At 47.7% G+C, this 25,027-nt stretch overlaps 1 protein-coding gene across 4 annotated transcripts in view; it reads right to left on the bottom strand.

Moving 5' to 3' along the window:
* NECAB2 (N-terminal EF-hand calcium binding protein 2) overlaps nucleotides 1-25,027 on the bottom strand; it is a 73,367-nt gene that overhangs the window by 11,105 nt on the left and 37,235 nt on the right. For 3 of the 4 annotated variants that reach the window (XM_051629278.1, XM_051629279.1, XM_051629277.1), the window contains exons 3-4: nucleotides 18,887-18,995; nucleotides 2,187-2,284 (exon numbers count right to left, since the gene is read on the bottom strand). In XM_051629278.1, coding sequence (XP_051485238.1) covers nucleotides 2,187-2,284; nucleotides 18,887-18,995 — 207 coding nt within the window. Of the gene's footprint in view, nucleotides 1-2,186; nucleotides 2,285-4,567; nucleotides 4,594-18,886; nucleotides 18,996-25,027 lie in introns of all 4 variants that reach the window. The other variant, XM_051629280.1, reaches the window with a different exon arrangement.

Raw genomic sequence — 25,027 nt, 5'->3', positions numbered from 1 at the left:
AGGGATCAGGAACCAAGTGGGAAGGACAGATCCCCCCCCAGCTCCCATCGACACTGATGCACACAAAGCATGTCCTTCCCGGTCACGTTGGTTTTAGTATTTGCTGACTGCCCTGGAAGACAGTAAATGAGAACTACATAAGAACACTCCTCACTATTGGCTTTTTTCAGATCCTGAAAGTTGCTTTTTCTCCCCAGTTCACTGTTGCATTCCCCACTGTCACTGCCAGTCCCTTCAACACGGCACCGTCATCGCCGTATGGGAAAATAATTACCAGGCCAGATTTTGTTTTGCTGTATGAGACCTTCCACTATTGAATCTAATTACTGCTGCTACTTCATGAGCTCCTCCAGCATGAGATAATTGCTGCTTTCTCTTTTTAGGAGCAAGAAATAATCAGCTGTCTTTTAAGGTGAGAAATACAAACAGCAATTAAATACCAGGGCTATCAGGCACCTCTCGGCAGCAGCCAGCACAGGGGGGGGTTTGGCTTCATTTGTCATTGCACTGACTGCTTCTTTTAATGGAGGGGAGAGGGAGGGAATGAAGAACATTCTCAATGATCAATAGTTTTCTCCAGCTGATGAAATACTGATGTCAATAGAGAGAAGCAGGAGCATCTTGCGAGCAAAGAGCTCACGAGTCAGGGGGCTCAGCATCAACACCAAGCCCCTTGTGGGATCTGGCCTTGGGGAAAAGCTGCAGAGACACAGCAACAGGCTCCAGCATTGGGTTGGGGGGCATAAAACTGCACCTGGCTCCTACCAAAACCTGCTGCTTTGGCAGTCTTTGCCCTGACCCATTTTTTCTAAAAATATATTTATGTGTAGGCACCTCCTAAACGCCCTGACATCAGCACGGGGCTCCTGGTTACAGCAGCACAAGGTGGGAGCTGCTGCTGGCTTTGGGAATGTTGGGATGGAGCTGTGGAGAAGGGAGATGTCTACATTTGAGATCTTTCAGTCACAGGAGAAAGATGTCTCCAGGCCTCTGGATCTCCCCAGTTCCCTCCATAAGATCATGACAGGAGCGACCAGCTCATGTTTAGGTCAATCAATTAAGTCATTGCAATTAAGGCAGGTGAATCCTCCCAGGAGCTGCTGCACCAAGGAGGGTGAAAGATGCTCTTCTTTTGGATTCAGATTACAAATTACCATCCTGCTTCTCCTGCAGATTCCTTATGCAAGACAATACCCACAAACAGGGAATAAGCCACCCTGCAAAATATGGGGAGGAATTACTCACATATATTAACCTGGCATTCCAAAAGCAGTGGTAGAAGGCATCACAAACAGCAAGCTGGAGTGAATCACTGAGATATCTATAAGGTAATAAATATCACCAGTATAGCTCAGTCACCACTGCTAGGGAAAGGACAGAAAAGGGGTTTCGAAGGAACAGGGGCTCTATAAACACTTCTCTCCTCCTGGTGAGACACCAAGGAACACTGCACCTCCCACACTTGGTGCATCAGCATCGATGTTCTAGGTATAGATAAATAACCTGCACTATGTTTCTCTATCACTGCCACTGCCCAGTGGTACTTACTGACAGTATCATTAAGGTACACAGGGGATTTTTGTAGAAGCTGGAGGTATCCTGAACACATAAACCAGGACATTTCCCTTGTAGTCCTTCAAACACACAGTCCTCTAGTTCCTACCACAGCAGCTGTGCACGTGAATGACTGTATTTCTGGAAGGCAGGATGCCTTCCAACACCCCAGCTGTACTTAACAGCAGTTTTATAGTAGGATATTTCCAAAAGGCCTTATAATGACATTACCAAGAACTCAAGCTTTCAAAATCCCACCCAAGAGACTCACAGGCCTTGTTGTCTGAAGACACCTGGAGAACCTTCAAGCTTCAGGCAACCCTGAGCACAAGCCACGGCACAGCCAGGACTGCCTCTCCAAAACAGGACAGTGCTCTGCCTCAGAGCCACCATGCTACCATCTACTGCCACCTCAGCTCACAGTCTGGCCAAGATTTCCCAAATTCCTCTGTTATTTACAAAAATCCACTGCCGCCCTGTTGCTGAGATGATCCACACGTGGCAGGAAGGCAACGGCACAAGGAGACAACACTGCTGAGTGGGGCAAGGACCTTGGGATTTAGGCTCTCAGTTGACATTGGCACCCTTTGCCCCCAGCCCATGGAGCACACGGAGCAGTGAGGAGGACTCACCCGTTTGGTGTAGTCCATCGCCTTCAGGATGGAGAGGTTCAGTGTCTCCAGAGAGGCCAAGACGTCTTCGTAGTCTCCCATGTGGTCAGCAAAATAATCTGGGAACACCAAGAGGGACATGAGTCAGTGCTTCAAGGCTGGGTGAGACAGCAAGGCCTATTTATTGGTGGAAAGCAAAACCTGAGAGGGCTGTTTCAAGCATATTTTTGTATTCTGTAGCCTGAGCCAAAGTCACAGCTTGTCCTGCAGGGGTGGGGAGTGGTGGTATCTCCCACTGACAAGAACAGCTGCTGCAGTATTTCCATGCCCACTTCTGCATTTGACCACATCTCGGCTCTTTCCATTCCTTTTACAGTCTTTGCCACTCAAAGCATCCAAGTACCTGCCAGGTTCACCCCAATTTATATCAGCTGGGACTGACTCCCTACATGCCCATCACATCTGCACCTCAGGCCACCCGTCACAAGTTGCAGAGGTCTCTGAGAGCCAAATATGCCTCAGAAAGAAGAGAACAGAGCCACGAGCTGGGCCCAAAAGCACAAGTCCTCTATGAAGAGGGAGTCCACATTTTCTCCATGTCATCCTCAATCCTCACCCCTCCTGGCTTCTGGGTGACTGACACATTCTTTAAAAGCCACCAGCTCCGTTCCTTAGAGATCAGACATGAAGCTTCACACCAAGGTGACATCTCTGCAGAATGCAACGAGACAAACTCCAGGAAACAAACCCACTAATTAGGTTCTCTTGGCTTAATTAGAAGTGCCTATAGCTATTTACAGCCTGAGGACAGAGCCAAGGGGAAGATTTTGGCAGAAGCTGGAATGTCACGGTGTGATTGACAGCAGCTGTTTGCTGTTCCACCATAACCAGGTTATTCTCACTGCAGTGTGTTTACTTGTGTTATTATTATTACTTGGGAAAGAAAAACTGAACAGGTCTGAAAGGTAAAGGAAAAGCTTTTTAGCTGGGCTCCTGTGTTTCAGGAGAAATAAGCTGCTGTGGGCAGAGCACAACCAAGGAGCACCTGGGAGGGAAACTTAACCACAGTGTCCAGTTCTGCTGTTTCAGCCTTATCTATTCACAGGAACACCTGAGATCAGCTCTTCCTGTCCTAGTGGTTCTTGCTCATGGCTCCCACATGTTTGTGGAGAACAATGGGATAGATGCTCAGGAGATGAGCCCCAAACCCATCACTCCCCAGCAAAGCCATCACCCACCACCCTGGAAGTTTGCACCAGGTCGATGTGCACCTCCCATTTGTAGAGCACATCTCAGTTCTCTGGACAGTTTGTACTGTTCCATGTCCACATTTCTTGTAACCTGAAGGGCAGGGGGCACAATTTGGTAGCTGTACCTGCATTTCCTGGGCATATGAAGTACTCCCAGCCATGACTGGGATAATAAACAACCACGTTTAAGGCAGTCTGGGTGCTGCTGGTTGTTGCATTCGTTGGCAGGGGAAAAAAACCCAGAACTTGATGAGGTGCTGGCTGATAGGGGTTAAACCACGTCAAGTTTCTCATATAAGATGCAGGGCTCAAGAAATCCCTTTGAAGATGCTCCCAATGTCCCAACAAGTAACTGGTGCTGGCACAGGCATCCCAGCAAGCACCTTTCTGGCATAACCCACGCCCAGCCCGGCCTCTGGAGGCTGTAACTACTGGCAAAGTGATGAAGGTCAATGGTGAGGACCTGCTGGGGTGGCTTTATATATTCTTGTGCATCCTGGATGAGAGGAGAAGAGCCAGAGGAGCCCCCTGCAAGGCCACACACCTCTGTCCACCCATCTCCTGCCAAAAAGCTGGGGCACAGGAAACTTTTCCTAAGTGTCCATGGAAAAACACACCTGGAGGAGCAGCAGGAGCCCCGTGCCCGAGTCACCTCCCAGAGAGGCAAAGCCCTTCAGAAATCCCAGCAGGAAATATTCCCTTTCTGGTCAAGGTGTGGGACAAAGCTTGGTCAGAGCTTTTTCTTTTCAGCCTTTAATTTCTGTGAGCCATGGGGGGTGCAGCACCTCAGGCAGCCTGGTGGGAAACACAGCCCTTTGCCAGAGGAGAAACACCTTCTGCACATTGCAGAGGGTTTGCTGAGCTTCAGAACGGAGCTGGAAGGCACCACATTGCCAGAAATCAAACTCCAGCTTGCTACTGAATGGAAACCAAGTGCTGCACTCAGCTCTGGCCCCTTTTGTGTTGCAAGAAAATGAAGAAAAGCTTTGCCAGTTTTCCTATAGAATAAGGGGGTGAAGTAGCAGAAGTGCTGAGGCCCCCCCAGCTCCACAGCCACCACGGTCCCACCAGCCTTGTGAAGGGTTTCACACATCCTTCTTCAACATGGACACATAACAATTGCTTTTGTCCCCAGAGAGGGACCACACTCACCACACAGCTCCTTGGTGTCCACATTGCTGGAAGAGGAGGAGGAGAAGAAGGCAGGGGAGAAAGCAGGAAAAAGAAAGAGAGAGAAACAATGTTTTAATGTGAAGGGCAGATGAAGGAGATGGTTAGGATTTGTTTAGGCTTAACTCCAGATACCCACCCACAGTGTCACCCACCCCTCAGCATCCCCCAGCCACCGGTGGCCACAGCCTCAAGAGAAGGCAAAGGCTGGTGCCACCCAGTGCATCCCCACATCTCTGCATCTCCAGCATCCCTGCAGTCAGGATGGGTTCCTACCTGATTTTGGGCATCCCCTGAGGGGGAAAAGCAGACCTGTGCACTTCCCTGGGCTGGGCCTGTGGGGGGGGGGGACTCTGCACCCACCCAGCACAGCAACTCCTCTGCCTTCCTCCCAAATACCCACCCTGGCAACACCACCTGAGGCACAGAAATCCATTTTTAGGTTTTTTTTTCCCATTTGCTTGGATTAAAAATGTGCACCATTTATTTTTTGCCCCCTTGGAGCACCTGTGGGGCTGTGCAGGGTTCCCACCTGAGGCTGCCTCTGGACAGAACAGCACAATTGCTTCTTGATACATGAACATGTAGTTTACAGAACAGCATCTCAACAGCCACCCTGCTCAGGAAAGAAAGGTTGTTGCTAATCTCCTTGTGCCTCAGCTTCCCACACCAATGATTAGTGCTCTTCAAGCACTGGAATGATCTCTTAATAGAATTATATTTGATCAATCCATTTATGGCCTGGAAAGGTGTTTATTTAACTAAGCTCAGCCCTGCTCTGCCTGACTTGCCAGCTTTAAGTGGATTAGGGAAAAAGATGCTCTCAATACCAGTGTGGTATCCATGCCTGGGTCCTCCCCAGAAGCAGAGCCCAAGGTGGTGGTGCTGGGGACCCCTTCACCACCACTCCTGAGCTGTGGGACCTGCTGGGAGCTGAACACCAACATCTCCATCCCATGAGATGCTGGCTGCCAGGAAGGCGTCACCCAACCTGCCTCACGCCAGGAAAGCACAGGTTACTGAATCACACACATCTTTGGGGCAGCTGATGTCTGTTGGGGTATAAAAACCTCATCTCTCAGCTTGGACACACAGCACAGGACACACGGGGTGGGAGCTGCTGGCAGCAAATCTGCTGGCACAAGCTTCAGCCCGAGGTGGCAAGTGCACCCCTCTGCAAAACAAGCTCTTTCACTCCTTTATCTTAATGCTCTCAGAGATTTATCATCTTTCTCGAGCCCTGGAACCACTTGACTGCATCCTACAAGCCCTGTCGGGGATGCTGCAAGCTGGATTCCCCTGCCTTGTTGTTCTCACAGCCAAATCCACTGAAGATGCAGCTGTGAAACCCCGTCAGAAAGAGCTGACTCTGGAGCAAACAGTCCCCGTGCTCTGGCAGCAGATGAGGGCAACACGGAGCAACTCCTGGGCAGAGAACATTCCCCAGGGGGAAGAAACCCAGAGGATGCATTTCCACCATGGGCACAGCCAAGGACCAAGGCTGGGCTGTCACCAAAGCTCTCACAACACCAGCACCAGCACAGCCTGGGAATCCAACTCTGACTCTCGGGCACAGGAGCAGTTTTTAACATCAGCATCACCCACCAAGTGCTTAAAATGATAGTTTTCAGAAGCCAGTTAGTGTTTATGAACACCTACCAAAGTGCCTAAGGGTTTGTGGCTGGGGCATATTGCTGTGAAAATATCTATTGTTGTATTTTATTGCATTCCACATGGTCTCCCATGGTAATAATGGATATGCTGCTGCTGCCAAAAATGGTCTTTTATTTCTTCATATTCTGCCATCATATTATTCAACTTAATTGTGCTTGAATGTTAACTTGGCTGAGAAGCTGGTTTTGATTTTAAGCCCTCGTGCATTAAGAATAAGGCTAATTAAAGAAATGACTGAAGTCATAAGCTGACTTAATAAAGTCAGATGAAAATTTATAAGCAGCACTCACTGGGTATTTGAGCCTGACCCAGGGCATTTCCTGGGATGTTTGCAGGCACTCAGCCATGGCCCTGTTGCTGTTGCAGAGGTTTTAGTGCCCTGCCCAGCTGGGAACATGATGCCAGGGATGTGCATGGCTCAGATCCAATGACACGGGTTATGCCCAGTAGGATATTTTGTGATGCAAGAATTCAGGCTCTTTGTTTCCAGCCTCTCTAACCCTTCCTCCCAGCACTGCCCTTTGGTGGAGACTTTTGGAGTGGTCACATATCCTGAAGCCCTTTGAAATGAAAACCTTTAGATGAGCACCAGGTACCACAGCTGTCAAACATTCCACCTTCCCACAAGAAACTAAGAAGAAAATAAAATCACAACAGGTTGTTCTCTCTTTTTTTTTTCAGGGAAGAAAATTAAAATCTTTCATCTACCAAACATTTGGCTGTGAATAAGCTTTTCATTTTAAGAATTCTTACATCATTAGTATGACTGATTAAAGAACTTACTGAACCCATAACCCCAACTAGCTAAGCTGGATATTATAATGTCCTAGTGATGCTTTAAATGAAGAAATCATTAAAGACATCTATGTTACACAGGTTTTTTTTCTGCATACTGGAGGCCACATCTACCTGATTCCTTTCCAAAACAAAAGGTCTGCCTTTCATCCAAGTAGAAAAATAGAGGCAATTCAAGTGTTTTTTTTTGTTCCAGGCCACCTTCTCCCTTTTCCAACCAGTGACACTGCAGCAGCACAATGTGCACCCTCAGAGGTAGATGCCTTCTGCAGGCAAAGATCTTCTGTTTGCCACTTGGGACCTAATTTCATGGACAGAAATAGGAGCCAAACACACAGTTTTCAACCTACAGCAGCTTCTGAAAGATCAGGGTCCAAGCCACTAATCTGAGCATGAAAAGGGCTGTAGAGTGCTCACCACCCACTGCCATTTAAATACACAGGGATGGTTTGACCAGATAAACATACTGGGGAGAGGGAAACAGTTTTCCCTGCTGGTTCACATCCAACTATTTAAAAGAAAAAGAAGAGTCCTGAAAGTGTGATACTCCTGCCTCCTACGTGGGAGTTTAAAGAGCAACCACCATGCTGTGAGAGCATCTCCTCAGTGGGCTTAATTAACTGAATTTACTCAGGGAGTAATTACTGCTGCATGAGCAGGGAGAGGGGGAGGCAGCCCAGAGCAAGTGCTGAGCCTCCTGCCTACTCCAGAAACAAACACACTGCTCCCCCAAAACCCCAGCCAACGTTCACATGTGAGCAAGCAGCTTGAGGAGCAACCAAGCTAAAGAAGATCCCTGGGAAGTTGCCACATCCTTGTTTGCACATGGTCCAGATCATTCTGAAACACGTTGCCATTTTTCCAGACTGAGGGCACGTTGGAGAAAGGTGTCCAACAGCTCAGGGATTACAAACTCAAGCCAAGCATCCCATCAGCCAGAGTTCTGGGTGGGTCAGGTGAGAAGCTCCAGCTACATTCATCCAGATCAGCCCAGCACTTCGAGTGAATCAGCATTTTCCAGCAGGAAAGAAAAAAGGAAAAGAGAAAGGTGTTTCTGGAATTTCCCCAAGATTATTTCCTTAAGCTCTTCAGGAGCAAGGCAGGTGCAGCTCACCCAGGGGGCACCCCAGGTTGTCTTCAGGCCCAGCATGACAAAGCCAGGGCTGCCCCAGCCCAGGGCTGCTGACAGTCCCACTAGCAGGGACAAGAGCCCTGCAGAGATCCCTCCCAACCCAAAGGGCCTCAAGTCTACCTGCCAGCACCTCTTTCCCAGCATCTCCCTGTCTCCCAAAGGCCAGGCCAATGGCCTGTGACTTGCTATCATTAACATGGTTCTCCAACCTTCTCTTCAACTACAGAGAGGAGCAGGACAGTTATGAGAAGAATGGAAAGATAACAGGGAGGAGCAGAGCATGAAATTCCCTTCTCTGCTTCCAGCTCAGCCAAGGGAAGATGTCCCAGCCTCTCACAACGGGTGGTACAATCAGAAAACATAATGGGAATTCAGAAGTTGCAGGTAGATCAAAGTCTCATCTTTCCAGAGTATTTCTCATGCAAATAACTGCCTGGATGTGCTGCTCAAAGGCTGCTCAACACCTGATTGGCTTTAGCTGAAGATAATAACCCTTCCCTTGGGCAGATGAAAGGTTTGCATCAGCAGCTTAGTTGCTTCTCCAGCACAGAAAAGGGAGGTTTTTCTGAAACCATGTTCTACTTCTTATTTCCATCTTCAATTCACAGCTTTGGGTTTGCTCCAGGGCTTCAAACGAGCACGGAAACAAATTATCCCCCAGTGTCAGCCACCTGCAAAGCTCATTTTCATTGAGGGAAAACTAAAAAAAACAACGTGTGCAGCTGGAAAGCATTATTATATCTGATGGTGCATCTTCCAGTCCCAGCAGCAACAGGGCTGTGTTATCTCCACAGCTCAGAAACAGAACTTGTACATCCAGATGCCTACCAAGGGGTCACAGATGGTCACTCTTGATCATTAGTTTCTGAACTCAAAGAACCTTTTCAACATAAACCCCAGAGTGAGAGAAATTATTCCAAGCAGAGCAAGAGAAATACCAGTCAGGAGCCAAGTAACTTTGACTCTAAAGAGCTAATCAACTTTCCTTGTACTCTTCTGGAGAACCCTGCTAAATCCTTCCCAAGACCCTACCCAAGTATCTCCTTCACCTGCCCCACTCATACAGAATTAAATAAGAGAAGGACTTCCAGAAGCTGAGGTACCTCTGCCAAGGCTGTCCAAAGCCAGAAGTGCATCCAGGCAGCTGCAGCTTGGGATGAGTTTGACACACAAATGCTCATCACGTGGCAGTTTTGGCTGGAATTCCTTCGGCCGTGGCAAGCTGGCACCTAGGGCTGTGGTGGGCACCTGGGGCTGTGGTGGACACCTGGCTCTTACTAAAGGATGGTCTTTATCTCCTGCCAAATGTCCCCGTGTGAAATCAATGGAAAATGTGTTTTGCAGTGGGAATAACTCAAAGCTGCAGACACTGGGGCAGACACACTTGCCCTGCACAGGATTCAGTGCCACCAATAGGTCGAGTGAGCAGCCAGTCTTAAAAAGCCCAGCAGGTATTTTTCCACCAGATCTGCTTTTCCAGCAGGGCTGGCAGGGCAGCACCTTGCATTTAAATCAGCAGAGAGGATGGAGGAGAGACCCTTTGCAGGAGCTGATACTGGGGCCACCATTCACTCCAGACAGAGGTTTCCCCCAGAACCCATGTTCTATGAAGCAGGTACATGTTTGCAGATAGATCACCACCTACCTGGGATGTTTCCAGCACTGGAGCAAGATGATTTAGACTGAAACACCTACAGGGAACAGTTCTGCCTTCTCCAGAGGAAAACTGATGGGTTTATTACTCCCTTGGCACCTGCTCCATCATCAAGCACTCGGGGAGCACAGTGCTCAGCCATGGCAGCAGTGCTGCTCAGCAAGAAGGTGTTCAGACCCACTGAATACTAAGATATCAACATTGTAATATTCATATTTTAATCTGGCTTTCCCTCTGGCTCCTTGTTCCCTGACCTGTGTTCTCATTAACACAGACACTGCCCAGAGCCAGTTTTCAAACCAGCATGCTCACTGGGAATGTGAGGGCACAAAGTTTTGCACTAGGGCAGCAGAGTCCTCAGTACAAGGCACCCATTTCGCAAGGTAAACTGAATATATGAACTATAAAAATATATATACATGAGGAAAACTTCCACATAAACAAGCACAGTGAATCTGGCATGCTCAGGATAAAACACCCCCCTTTCCTCATTTTGTTTCAAGGCTCCCCACCTAAGAAGCCCCTGTGAAGTTTGCTGCAGTCCCACGAGAGAAGAGGATGGACCTGCTCTGCCTGCAGAAACACAGAGAGAAGCCACGAGGTCCTGGTTCCCTGCTGAGCACTGGCAGGGAAGGCTCCCTGCCCAGACCAGACAAACCTCAGATATCCACATCTGTGCTTTCAGCACCACCGAAGGTGAGGTGACCTTCTAGCATCATGGGGAGGGGCAGCAAAAGACCTTTGTTTTCTGCAGCACAGCTCTCAGAGCTTCCCTTTCTGCTATCATGGACTGGGTGCCTACCACAAAGACAGAGCCCATGACAACATGACATCTCATTTGCTTAGTTTCTCATTTTTAAAGACTCCCACCTGCTGTTCTATTTCCTGGCTGGTTCAGCTCCTCACTCTGATTTATTCTGCAGCCACAGACCTCTCTGAAGCCCCAGGTCTCACCTAAGAGCAGCCTGCCCTGTGCAAGCCTCCCTGGCACCTCCTTCCTACCTACAGCTGTGATGGGGAAGCCACAGCACCATGAAGATCCCAGCTGCCTCCCTCCACATCCCCAGAAAGTCCCACGCTGCAAAACCACCTCTGATCCAGACCAGAGACTTTGTTTTTCACCAGTGGTTTCGAGAGAACCAAAAGAACATTTTCTATGCAGTGGAGTATTGGCCAGAACAAAGCACCCAGCTCTGCCCATCAAGGCCACCCAGAAAAGAGGCTGGATGTGGATAGAACAAAAGTTCAGGATGTTGGTGGGAAACATGCTCTAAACTCTTGCTGGTGAAAAGAGAAAGAAATGTCACTTTCCAAAAAGGGAAGGGGCAATAAACTGGCAGTTTCTGAGTCCCAGACATTTGGTGGTTTGTTCATCAGCAAAGCAGGAGGCACCACAGGCGTGGGGACATCATGGACCTGGGGACACAGTGGGCTCAGGGACACCCCAGCCCTCTGCAATGCCTGGGGGGGAAAGGGCATTTTCTTCCCCCTTCCCTCCACACCCAATGGGGCCTCCCAGGATCTGCCTTGTTAAGAGTAAAAAATGGTGGCGTTGTTTCTGCACACAGAAGGAAATTTGGGGTGATTTAAACTCTTGTGTCTCCCTTTGTACCTTGTTAAACCATTTCAGTCTATTAAAAATAGTCAATGTCTTCTGTCTCTGCTTTGTCAGAGGTAGCTAGACCCTCTAACAACTCACTGACAGAAGAAAAATCTCCTGAAAAGCTCATTAAAACCCCAAACAAGATAAGAACACAATAAAATGCCTGTTTGCAGTGCAATTGATCACCTGAAAAATATACCAGTGCAGCAGTGATTTACTGAGCCCAACAGTTGGTTTCTAAGCACAGTCATCACCTTAAATATAACAGACATTTAGTTCAGTACTAAACATTTTCAAGTCTCTGCGTGTGCCAAATCCCTAATAAATTGCATGTAAACCCTCAACTTCTTCTCTTTTTGATAGATGACTTGATCTAGAAAATGTCACTCTGCCCACAAGTACATTAAAGAGAAGGCAGGTTTAATCCCAGCCTACAAGCCAGGAAGATGGCACTTCCAAATGCATTAAGTTGCTAATTATTATATACAGACTTGGGGTGCAGAGTATATATACCTTGGGTGATGTTTTTAACCTCTCCTTATTACTTTTTAGCTCCATTTTCAAGGCTAACCATTCAAACCAATAAATACCTTTTTTTTGGGGGGGAGGAGAGAGACTCTCAGGGTTTGTTTAGTTTTGGCACAAACTGCCAACAGTATGAATCAGCCAAAAATGGCCTCTTTTTCTTTGACAAGTGAACATTTCATATTTTGCCTGTTTCTGCTTGATATGGAAGCCTGAACTAATCTGATTCCTGTTTGTAATCTCTGTAATGCTGAACTGCAAAAGAGACAGGGGTAAAAAAAAAAAACGCTTGTTGGGAGCTCAGCTGAATGATTTGCTAATTGCCAGAGGCAAATGGTAAGATATTGAGAGCATGAGTTGAAATTAAATCAGCTTCCTCCTCCTTTTAGATTGTGCAGGTGTCTTGGTTATCACCAAAGTTGTACATAGGAAAGGAAGAAATCAGAGCAACAAACATGGGGGGCTGGATGTGGAAAACACAACTGGCAGGGAACTGGTAAAAGACTAGTAAAGCAAGAAGTCCCTGTGCTCTGTTGCCTGTGTTTTCCCATTTTTGTTTTGTTTCTTTTGCATTCTCTTCTCCTGCCACTGAGAAAACACCTGGAAAACCTCCCTCCCAAGGCAGCCCCCAGGCAGCTGGTGTGCTCTGCCTGCCAAGCAGCAGCTGGATGTGTTTGTTGCTCAGTCTTACTGCCCTCTGCACACATACCCAGCCAAAAAAAAACCACACACAGAGCAATTTGCAAGGCTGGAGCTTAAACAAAAACCTACCATCTCTTGCAATGCTTACCTGACTCAAACAGAACTGGCTGATTAGAATTCAATATCTTAGTCACTTCTCTGGTTTTAATGCAAGATCTTGGAATCTTTCCATTGCCTAGAAGAAGAAAAACCTCTGATGCAGAATGGCCCTGAAATAAAAAGGCCACAGAGCTCCAGTCCCAACTAGAAATACCTCTGGTGTGATTCTTCTCTGCTCCATTTGCACAGATAAACCCTCCCTGACCCTCATCCTCTGCTCCCAGCTCCAACCTGTCCCCTCCAGGGACCCTGCCCGGAGGCTGCCTGGGAAAACACCTGGGAAATACGATTAGAAACAGAAAAATGTTCTCAAATGTTTGTTCAGACAAGCTCCTGGGCAGTTTTTCCAGCTTCGTGTTCCTCCTGACAACCTTCCCAGCAAGTGATTTGTTTTAAAAGCCCCTTTTCTTTGGTCAGCCTGAGGTGTTTGGTAGCTCCAGCACCAAGGCAGCTGCTGAGCACCCGCTCTGCCACCCAATCTTTCTTCACTGAGATGAAAAGTAGAGCACAAAGCACAGCACAAATGACATGTCTGCACAGAGAGAACAAGCTGGGACTCAAAAAAAAACGTCTTCCACATAAACAGAAAGAACAAAATCCACCAAATGCCCACCCTCTCGAGAGCCAGAAATTGGAGCCAGACGTATAATTTTTGTGCAATCATTTTGTCCCTTTCAGAAGAGACAAGAACTGTCTCTTGAATCAGTTCATCAAAAACCTCAGCTGATTACACCACCCAAAGTTTGTTTCCCAGAGAGCTAATTGACAACATTCAGGATTCAAAATTCAGTTGGTTTCAATGGACACATCCATCTCCTCAGCGTGGGCTTGGGCTGCCAGACGAGCCCACCCTCCCACTCAATCAGGTTTGCAATGCAAATGGCCAAGAATTAGGGAAGGGCTGGGGGGGGGAACAGGAAAAAAAAGCCTCAATCATCATCATCATCATTGTTCCTTGCCCAAGAAGTGGAAGTAGTTGCTGTTCAACTTTGAGAGGTCTGGACTGCAGAGGCCTGGAGAAAAGCATAGGTGGCACAAGCTAAACCCCCCAGAGGACTCTCAGATGAAGCCTTCTCATACCAGAGGACACCCAGACCTGATGTAGGTTGTGGGAAGGCAAAGCATCTCAGCAGGCATGCCTGGGGGGACTGTGGTATCCAAACAAAGTGATAACAACAGGACTTTTCCACCAGCTGAAAATAATTACTGGAGCAGAGGGAGAGCAAACTACTGCATGATCAAAGGTATTGAAGGTGTCCAGGTTTGGAGCAGGGTGGTGTGCTGGGAGGGTGTGTGGGGAACATGGATGTCCAGCTCCATTTCTGCCCAGGTTATCAGCTGGAGCACAAGCTGGAGCTTTAGCTTGCACACATCAGGCTTCCTTGCCAACTGCTGTTCACTCAGGAAGAGACTTTGAGCCCCTTTGCCTTTATCTCTGCCCCACCAAATGCCACATGGCTCTTATACAGCAAAACAGGAGTTCTCAGCACTCAGAGGACCACTGAGCCAGAGAGCTGCAGGACTGCTGCTGAGACATCTTCCTTTTGCTCCTCCCATGGAGAAAAGCATCAGTCTGGAGCCCCAACCTCACCAGGAGATCCTTGCCAGCATCTCCTCCAGCCCCTTGGATGCTGCTCATCATTGTGGAGCATTAAGCTCCACAGCCACAGGTGTCCAACCTTCAGGGTCTCACACCAGCCAGTTTTACTCTCACGATATCAATGTCTTGGAAGTAAAGGAGGAACAAAACCCATCCATGCAAACTATCAGCCCTATCTGGAGATGTTTGCAGAGGGTAGACAAGATCTGGGGGTTGTTTCCCAGCTGAGTTAGGGGAGAAAGGGGCCTGTGGAGGCCAGGCAGGAGAAGCACACCAATGCACCAGTACAGTGCTCCCCAGGCTGACACACTTCACAGAGAGACTAATTAGTGCAGGCTGAGGAGCTCATCAGCATCATGACCTGCTGTGGGGTGGTCCTGCACAGCCATGCTGCTGTTAGCTCTGGGGCTGAGCACAGTCCCCCAGCATGGCCCTGACCCCAAGGCCACCCCAAAGTGCTCTGATGCTTCTCAGCCTGGAGAAGAGAAGGCTCCAGGGAAACCTTAGGGCACCTCCCAGTACCTGAAGGGGCTCCAGGAAAGCTGGGGAGAAAATGTTTTACAAGGTCAGGGAGTGATAGGAAAAAGGGCGGAATAATTTCAAACTGAAAGAGGGGAGATTTAGATTAGATATTAGGAAGAAATCCTTTCCTGTGAGGGTGGTGAGACCCTGGCCCAAGTTGCCCAGGGAAGCTGTGGAAGCTCCATTCCTGGCAGTGTTGAAGGCCAGGCTGGACGGGGCTCTGAGCATGGGAGGTGTCCCTGCTCGTGGAGGGGGGTTGGAACCTGTAAGGTCCCTTCCAACCCAAACAGTTCTGTGAGTCTGTGATTTACAGGCTCCCTGTGGTGCCTGAGCAGCTGGGAGGTTGGGGGAGGAAGGTGGCTCCACGTTTCCAAGCGGGATGACAGTCAGGAACCAAAAGCTCATGTTTTCCCATCCATCCTGCAGCATCACCCCTCTGAGCCCTGTGTGGCCACCACGAAGGGCAGGATGTGGTGCAGGCTGAAGAGCATTTGTTACAAAACCAGCCAAAGTGACAGCCTGGGGAAGCTGTGAAGGGCTTCTGAGAAGAGATACTGCTCCTGTTAATTATCCTAGATCCACGCTCCAGCCTTTTCTAGTGTTTGCCACTGGAGAGAAGAGTTCATTTAGAGAGACAGGGAAAAAAAAAAACAACAAGCAATTAAAAAGAATAGCTCCAAGCCTAGGGAAGAGATAACAAAGGACAGAGGAGCAGAATGTTAATGCCATGTTCTTGGCTCCTGGTGAATGGACCTGCACAGCTCATCACAGAAGTCCTGCTCCAGTGAGCAGATCCCTCCCCAAAGGATTGTCCTCTGCAGCTATGAAAAATGTACAAGATAGAAAAAGAATGTTTAAAATCCCCTGCTGGGACTAAATTAGTTGGGTCAACAGGCCTGTCTGCCCTGCCCCTGCTTTCACAAGGACTGAGAGGTGCCCCTTCCTTCCCAGGGGATGCAGAGCAGGTAAGAGTGCTGGCCCAGGGAGCTGGAAGAAGATGGGAACTGTGGGTCAAACAAAGCCAGTTTTGTCCAGTATCACAGTAACATCTTAAGGAAGTTTCATCTGGTCATTTGTGATCCTAAAACTGGTTTGATTTTCCATTTGTAATTACTTTTTTTCCTTTTAAAATTGATCCCTATAATTAGAAAAGGTAAGAAAAGGTGTAGATAATTCTATAAATATAGCAGGTGAACATCAGCCTAAGGTTTTCCAAACCCTGTTCTGCCACTAAACCAAATATATATACATTATGTATATATTTAACTGTGTATGTCTAGATATCATACACATAATCTGTGTGATTCCAGTAGCATTGATATTAATAGTAACACATAATTACCTCCTCATTAATCTTCAGGCAGCTCCCCAGAAAACACTGCTGAAACCTCCTGCAACCAGCAGCTAAAACCAATAATGCAAACCCACCTAGCAACACCTTGCTGTGCCTCCTGCTCTGGCTGGGAGGAGGGAAGGAGGGCAGCCAGGTGAGCAGTGGAGAGGAAGATGCCACTTCATCATTGTTTTGAAACACCAGCAGGTTTATGGATGTAATGTCACATAAACTCACACATTTTGCACATTCCTGCAGCCAGGTGAAAGAGCCAGCAATGCTGGACCTCACACATCATCCACAGCAGGTTCTTCTATGGAGATACCTGGTAACAAAAGCCCAGGGCAGGTGTTTGAAGCCCATGCCCACCACACCACACCATTGACCTCCTAGAGACACTGCCCAGGCAGTCAAGAGGAAAGAAGCAGCCTCACAAACACCCCATGGCTATTCTGGGGTGTCTCGGTTCAGCTCAGCAACCTCCTAACCCCACCTGGCTGCACAGGAGGTGTTCAGCTGGAGGACTGATGCCCAGGACAGATGCAGTCACTCCTCCAGCCGCAGCAGCACAGCCACTCCTGCATCTATCACCAGGCTCAGCATCCCCCCTCTCTGCCCAACCTTCTCCTTTCCACCATCTTCCCAACTAAAGCAAGTCAAGAATACAGACAATCATTTGTGTGTCTTTTTCTGCTCCAGTGAGGCAGCTCCCTGCTCCTAAAAATACTCCAGGAAATCGAATCAACATTTTGTAATTTGGCTGGTAACAGCAATTACTGACATTTTTCTTCATTTTCCACTCTAGCTGTAATGCAACTTTGATAGCAAACTTCGTTTTGCATGCTAAACAAACACAATGGGCAACAGGAGAAGAAAAAGAATGGAACATCAGAAAACCAGCTTTAAAAAGAAATAGACTTCTAGCAAATGACAAACAATTGTCATTCGAGCAGCGTTTTGGAAAGATAAACTTGTTCTCGTTCCTGCTTTCCCTGTCAGATGGAAAAAGGAAAGCTCTGCTCCTCTTGCTGGGTGGCAGCAGCACTTGAAATTGCAGCCCTAGTGCTGGAGGCAGCATCTGACCTGCACACCCCACTGCTGTGCTGCAGGAGAACAGGGCACAGGGCAAGGTGAAGAGCACGCACAGCCTGGAGGGCTGCACTGGGTGCAAGGCTGCAAGTCCAGCAAACTGCCCTTCTGGTGCCAAAAAGCCCTTTTGCACAAGGAAGGCTGGCTCTGAAACAGGTTTTCTGGGGACTGAGTGGGCTCTTGCAGATAGAAAACAAGGAATATTTTCTTCCCCCACCCTGGTAAATTTGCTGTAGGTGCCTGTGCTTTCCAAATCAACAAGCAAGTGCCAATCCCATGCAAGGATTTGACTTGGAAGGGTGACCAACTCCTTGCTTTTCCTTCCAGCCAAGAACAGCAGATGTTGTTGCACAGATCTCTGCAAACATCCATCCCTAACGGGTCCTGATGACTGGATCAAGCCAGCCTGGCAGAAGAAACACTCTGCAGAATGGTGGGAAGTCTCTGCCACACTCAGGTGCTGCTCAGTGAGACCCCCCCCTGCCATAAGCACTGCTGCAGGACACGGGGACATGGCACCTTTTCTCCCTGCCCAGTTTAGGAGACATTCCCCACCAGGGCTTGGGACCAGCTGCAGATTCTCTACGCTCCCCAAAGAAGGCCAGAAGGAGCATCCACCCACTGAACCCCAAACACCTCAGCTGCCTGCATCCTTTCCGGGCTCAGATGAGAACTGATGAGCTCAGGCAACACTGTAACTTCTGTCAGACTGGAGAGGGGGGAGCAGATGAGTCCCAGAGAGCCCACCTGGGAGCACTGCCTGCAGCTCAGTAATTAGACCCACAAAGCATAAGGCAGCAGATCCCATTCCCTTTTCATAGCCCAGATTGCAAAGGCCTGTACTTTCTATTCCCAGGACTTCCATGTCATTTTGTTGTTGTTGTTTTAGTAACAAGGTGGCAAATAAAGCTAAAACTAAGTCCCTGCTGCTGGTGGATCCATCCCCTTGCCACCCTGCCCAGGTCTGTATGGCCACACCAGGCTGCCAGGACCAGAGCAGAGGCAAAGCATCCTCAGCAGCACCCGGGCTGGCCTCTGCCCAACTGAACTTCAGCTTGAAGAGAAAGGGCTCATTTCTATTAAGTGCTGGAGGAATTGCTGCTTTCCAGGAGATGTTTTGGGTGGGAGGCAAAGCAGGAAGGGGATACAGCCCAAGTGCAGGGGATGCAGAGAGATGACAGAGAGACACAGCCCCAGATCATTACAGTCTGTTGTGTGTAAAGTATCTGGACAGTGCTTGCAGAGACTCACACAGTTACATCTCACTGCACAGCCAAGCTTTTAGAGTGGAGAAGTTGGAACCATTTCAGTGCCCTCCTGGGTAAAACTAAGCATCACTTCAGATGCTGTAAAGATCAGGTTGTGCCAAAGAAAATGACCTGAAAAATGGCCTGAGTCACTGTGGCCATCATGATGAGAAGCAAGCCAAGCAGCAGCTCCAGCAGCTGAGGTTTTGCAAAGCAAGTTGCTCCCCTGCAGCCTCTGGGGATTCTGGAGCAGCACTGCCCAGGCACACCAACATCATGACCCAAAGGCTCTGTGAAATAGGGGGTTGTCAGCACAGGGAACTTACTTGGTGTTGTCCGAGTCAATGGTATGAAAGAGCTTCTCAAGTTCTTCTTCATTGAGGGTCCCATCAGAGAAAAAGGCCTGGAACTCCTCCAGGGACAGCTTCCCATCATCTGCAAACAGCAACACAGCTGTTGTTAGGGAACAGGGAAAGCCAGGGGCACAAGGGCTGAAAATCAAGAGTTATGTTCAGATGTAAAGATTCAGACCAAAATTATCTCCAAGTGCTCCTGCAGAACTGGCCCTCAAGCAAAGCAGTGCTCAGCAGCCACAGGGTGGGACCTGGGGTGTTAATCCAAAGTGTGACTCAAGCCTCAAGAGGAAAAGCCTGCAAACTTCATCCTAAACCTGAATTACATGTAAGTAATTGTGGAGAGTTTTGTCTGTTTTGTTCCTGTGCTGCAGGATGCTCATGAAGGGCCACACACTAAATAGGAGAAGACCCAGAGAATTGGAATTAACAACAGACCCAGCAGCATCTTTGTCATCTCCACCCAGCTGCTTTTTTCCCAACACAGTGCAGCTCCCAGCTCTGGACAGAGACACAGAAAAGCAGCTACTGAACATACCAAGACACATCTCGTTTCAGTTGCCAACTGTTTAAACACACGAGGACTGTGTCACCTTCATGTTGAGCTTTTGCTTCTTCTGCAGGGACCTGGTGACACACAGAATCCATCTGCCCAGCCACATGGGCTCCAGCTTGCTGGGTGCCTCTTGGCAAACCTACCAGCAGATGAAGGAGGCACAAGGCAGAGGTTTAATAATGTTCTCCTGGGGACCTGAAGTTATAATTTCAGCAGCAAGCCCCAGGCTCATCCTTGAACATTTGGTTTTTTTGATAGTAGCTCTGGCCAGAAGTTCACAGGCTTGGGGGGAAAGTGTCTCTGGTCTCAACCCAGAGACTGAAAAATAACACCTAGGTTTGAAAATCTAGCCATACACTTTTGTGTAATATTTTATACATTGCTCCAGCATTCATTTCATACTAAGCTTACTACAGACTACTCAAATGACCAGGAAAGAGAAAAACTTAGCAAATCCATAGAGAAGGGGACCTAAGGAGGACTCCTTTGCAAATTCTGCTGCTAAGGTGGCCAAGGCTTGTGCCTAAATGGTAAATCCGGAGCCTTCCTCTGTGTGCTGGGGACAGGTACAGCACGTCTCTAAAGCCACAGCTGGAAGTGAGGTCTGGAGAAAGCTCCTGTGAAGCACTTCAGCAAGAAAACAATGGGAGAGACACAAAAGAAACTTTAAAAGAACTAGAATTTATCTCAAGTTTCCCATTCAAGAGGCTGAGGCTGCTCTGGTGTGCAGCAGTACCTGGGGGGAATAACTGCCCCCACTCACATCCTATTTAGAGCCTCTCCATTCATGTCCCCTGAAGATGGAAATGCTTTTCCACAGCCTGGAAATGCTGCCTACTTTGCAGTAGGAGCATGTATCATCCATTATTTAATAGAATCAATTATAAACCCTGTTGCTCCTCTTTCAGGAAATGATGCTAGAGAACAAAATTAGCCAACTTACCAACCAACACATCAATATTTCTTCCCCAAACATTTTGTCTGCTGCTCCCAAAGCATACCTGCACTGCCTGATGCTGACCCACTTTCCCTTGCCTGACACAGACAAATTCAGACCGTGATAAATCGAGTCCCAGATACTTCTTTAATTGGCAATTACCAAAGGAACACAGCAGGAGAACAAAATCCACAGCAACACTGGGCGCAAAGGGAATCATTGTCGGTGCACAGCAAGGACTACAGAGAGTGCCCGGCTGCCCGTGTCATTTTTCTGCATCCCTCCCTCCAAATGTGGGCTCTTTGCAGCAGGCAGGGTGCAGAATACCAATGCAGAGCTCAGAGGATGCCTCCAGATTTGCCTGCTTCTGATTACAGAAAACCAAAGCATTTGGCAGGACAGAAACACTTCCCTAAGTCCCCATTGCTTGAAGCACCCCCCCCCCCAGTGTCCCCTGGGGGTAACCCAGTGGTGATTATTCTTCAGTTCCAGCAGATAAAAGACTGTGCCCAGAGCAAGAGCCCCATCCACACCATCCCTCTGCACGTGGCACATCTGGATGAGAAGATTCCCCCCAGTGCTCCAAACTGTGCAGTATCCCAGCCCAGACCAAGGTTTGGGTTCTTCCGATCGCAACTGACAACAAATATATGTCTAAGAGCATCAAGATCAAAAGGATAAACAACTTTTTTATCCCATGAGAACTAAACAGTTCTTTACCTAAAGGGCAATTCCTACAAACCTTCTATCTGTACTTACTCACCTCGAAATTGTCCTTCTGCAGAGAGAGAAGGCAAAATTAAATTCCCAGGAAAGTCTCACAAATCAACTTATTGGGAAAGAGAAATGGCAAAATCAAGTTACTGCTTTGAGTAAAGTACTTTAATCCAAATTTACCACTCACTCACCTCCAAAAGACACAAAGGTGTTTCTCTCCACGTTTAAGGAAAAAGTCTTTTTCCTTTACCTAGTTTACATGTTATAATTTGTCTCTTTCATTTTATTCTTGCTTGATATTCTTTGGGTAACATGTGCCCAGGCTGCATTTTTGCAGCAGCCTCTGAGACGTTGTCATTTTAAATCTGCAGCAAGATCCTGCTCTGACTCTTATCTCACAGCCTCAGGAGTCACAGGTGAGGACAGGGAGGCAGGTGCCCCAATGTACCAACATATTTTTGACATTTGACAGCAAAAAATAGCACAGGATGGGTGAAAGATCTAGAAGAAGTTGGAGGTGATGGTGAATTTTCTTTCAGCTTTGTTGCTTTGCTTGAGAGGACTCCACACAACTGGTTGTCCCCTGGCAGAAATTGGAATAAAAGCACAAATTTTGCTCAAAAACAGTGCTGGAAACTTTCATCTCCCTGCAAACCACACCATAAAGTACCAGTCAGCTTAAAGCTGATCATTATTTAATACAAGCTGGAATATTTGTCTGCAAACACACAAAGGAAAAGCCTTCCCCAGTAACAAGATAATCCTTGAGCTGCATATCTATAATTGTGAAACAGGCTGGGGCCAGGGGCAAGGAAGCCTTTGGGGAGCTGGGGAGATAAGGGGAAGCAGACTGGGCTGGGATCTGGCAGCTAAAATTAAACTGGTAGAAAATCCTGGGCAAGGAGAATCGACCACAAGTCAGACACCAGGTCTACCCGCTGCTGGGTGCTGTGATAAGGGCTGATGGAGATGCTGCCTTATCAGGGCAGCCAGAGGAAAGCTTTGGCTGCAAGCAGGACTGTCTGCACTTGCCAACCCATGGGTAAGACCTCCAGAAACCTGCTTTTTTGCTGAAAGCTCCTGGGTGTGAGACACAAATTCTCCAAATGAACTGTCAGGGATGGGACCAGGGTAGCAGCGTGGATGGTACCACTGATCCTCATCCATGCCCTGCCTTGTAGGAGCTCATCTGGGGACACTTCAGCCCTCAGCAGCTGCTTTTGATAGGAAGGAGAACAGAAACATTGAGATTCCACACCTAATCTCACTAAACAAAATAAATCTTCCATCAGTTTTCAGATCTAGAGCTGTTTTTGTGACTTCTGTCTGGATGAGCAGGTGGACAACCTTCTTTCACCTCCTCCCCTTTAAACCCAGTACTTGAAGTTCACACCTCAGCTGGCAACAAGGACAAGTGCCACCAACTAGAAATCACCTGGCTTGACACTGATGGGCTAAGAAAAGAGACAATCAGGCCACAGCTATTCTGCCCTGAAAGAATAATCTTCATTTTACTGTAGCTTTTCAAAATAATTCAATCACAGGGCAAGACCAAAGAAAATTATGGGTCAATCAGAGTTATCAAAGTTACAAGTAACCAATGAGAGCATCTGAAAGCCCCGTGCTGAAAATCTGAGGAGCCCAGGGGTGGCTTTTACACCTTCTAACTTGCACAATCAGGCTGCTCTTAACCGCTAACGCAGCCGGGGGAAGAAATCAAACTAAGATCATAAATCATCCAAAAATGTAGGAAATCTGATGGCTGAGGTTTTGGAAATTCACTCAGGGATACAAATAGCTTGAAACATCTACAAAATAATGTCACTGTTGTGAGCCTGAGTTTGCTAAACCCATTTGCAATTGCATCAGGTTGAGACAGCTCGTATATTTTCTGGCTGTATTATGAATATATTTCATTACTTATTTTTATTACTCCAGGAGTTCTAAAATGCTTTAAGCCCCACTTAGTGTGCGAGTGCCAGCAGAGCTAGGGGTAAGCAAATTGGATTGTATTGTGGCCTGTGAATAAAAATGATTACTGCATTTTTATTTCTTATTTTTCCTCCTTTCCTAGGAGCCTGTGTGCAGAGACACGAGCCAGCAAGGACATGGACTGGCTTCTGCCCCTGGACTCCTCATCCAGTCCCCTTTGGAAGTCACCAGGAGCAGCTTTACTCATTTAAATGAAGCTGGTTATAGGTTTGAGTTTTCAAGTCCTGGGCTGTTAGGAAAAATTACCTCCAAGTCCTGAGATCTGATCTGTGATGGATCTGGAAGACACAGATCAGGCACTACATGTGAGACCAGAATTTAGCCCTTTTAACAGAGGTTTTCCAGCTGCAAAACCTGTCTTGAAAGCTGGATGTTCTCCCTGTTGAGGCAGCTGGACCCATGTTGGGATTTCTGCCCTGCTGGGATGCCCAGGGCATCCAACCCTCCCCTCACTGATACACCCAGAGGATGCACCCTGAGAGCTGCAAGGGGAAGTCACACTGGGGAAAGGACAGTGAAAGCACATAGAGTCCCCAAGCCTGGAGAAAGCCTGTTCATCTACCACCTTCAGAAGAATTCAGTATGAGGGCTGGTTTTTTTTTCCTAGACCCTTTATTTTTACCTAGACACTGTGCTGATGAGGATCTGTTCCCAAAGTCACCAGCAGCTCCTCTGCAGCCAGCTGAAAACAATCCACCCACTTTGGTGTGACTTCAGGAGCATCTGAATTTAGTTGGACGCAGACCTGGTGATTCACCCTCAGCTTTGGCTGAAGCTGTGAAGCTGCAGGAGGTCAGTGAGAAGCACAGCCCATGTTTTGGGGCCCCCTTGCAGGGCCACTGGAACAGAGCCCCCCCAAACATCTTTGCTAATGAGACTTAACACACCTCGTTAAAAGGAAATTACTGCAATTATAGTCATTTTCTAATGAAAGGAATTTAATGGCTACCTTTGTGGGGTTTTTTGGAAAGGTAACTCATACCCAGCCCAGATGTCAAGAGGGTTGGTAACACACCCAGGGGGGCTTTGTTGCACTTGGCCAATGAAAGAGCATCTCTGAAGGAGTCAACCAACACCATGCCAGTTGCCCCAGTAATACAGATCAGTTCTTCTTCAGGAATTCTTCAAATTACACAGAGCTCACCAAACAAAATATTATGTCACCTTTGGTCTTATTCTGTCTGCTCTGCAGCACATTAGTGGCACCACTGGAACTGGTGCATATTCAAAATCCTTCACTGATACAGCAGGACTGAGGCTCCTTTCTGTGCCAGGGTTAATTAATATCCTCATTTCCCTTAAAAAAGGGGGGGGGGGAAAGTGACTTTCGTTTCAAAATGACCACATCAGTCAGCATAAGATGTTGAGGAATTACTTAAAGCCTACTTCTTGTCTAGGATGGTGTATGTACCAAGCAGATGATGGCTGGCAACCTTCCTTGTAGGACTTGGCCTGGAGAAAAGTGGGGATTTCCACCGTAGGCAGGAACCTGCACCTTGTTCTCACCAGAAGTAGCCTGGACGTCCAGCAATGTCCACTAACTTGCCAGAATTTTCCCCAAGCTGCTCAGCTTTCATCATCAAATCAAGCCTGTTATCTTCCTAGAATTAGAAGCAATTTTGCAATCATTTCTAAGAGCAGCTATAGATAGACCCCAAATGTAGGCCAGCAGGCAGGGAGACCTGCAGGACTGATACTGCCCATTTTTCTCCCACTGTCTTTTGTAAAGGCTTCACTTTTTTTCAGCTTCCTAGATAATCCTCACCCTGCTCTAACGAGATGATTTAAATGGTGTTTTGTTCTCTTTTTTTGCTGCACTCACCCAATATGTTGACTCTGGGTGTTTTATCACAGCTCTTTCGGGATGTCTTGCAAAGAAATTCCCAGTTCTTCACAAATTAAATGCTGGGAT

This window comes from Apus apus, chromosome 11, assembly GCF_020740795.1.
Source record: "Apus apus isolate bApuApu2 chromosome 11, bApuApu2.pri.cur, whole genome shotgun sequence".
NCBI classification, from domain to species: Eukaryota; Metazoa; Chordata; class Aves; order Apodiformes; family Apodidae; genus Apus; species Apus apus.
Note: the sequence above shows the minus strand (reverse complement) of the source record. Positions and strands in the feature narration are given on the sequence as shown.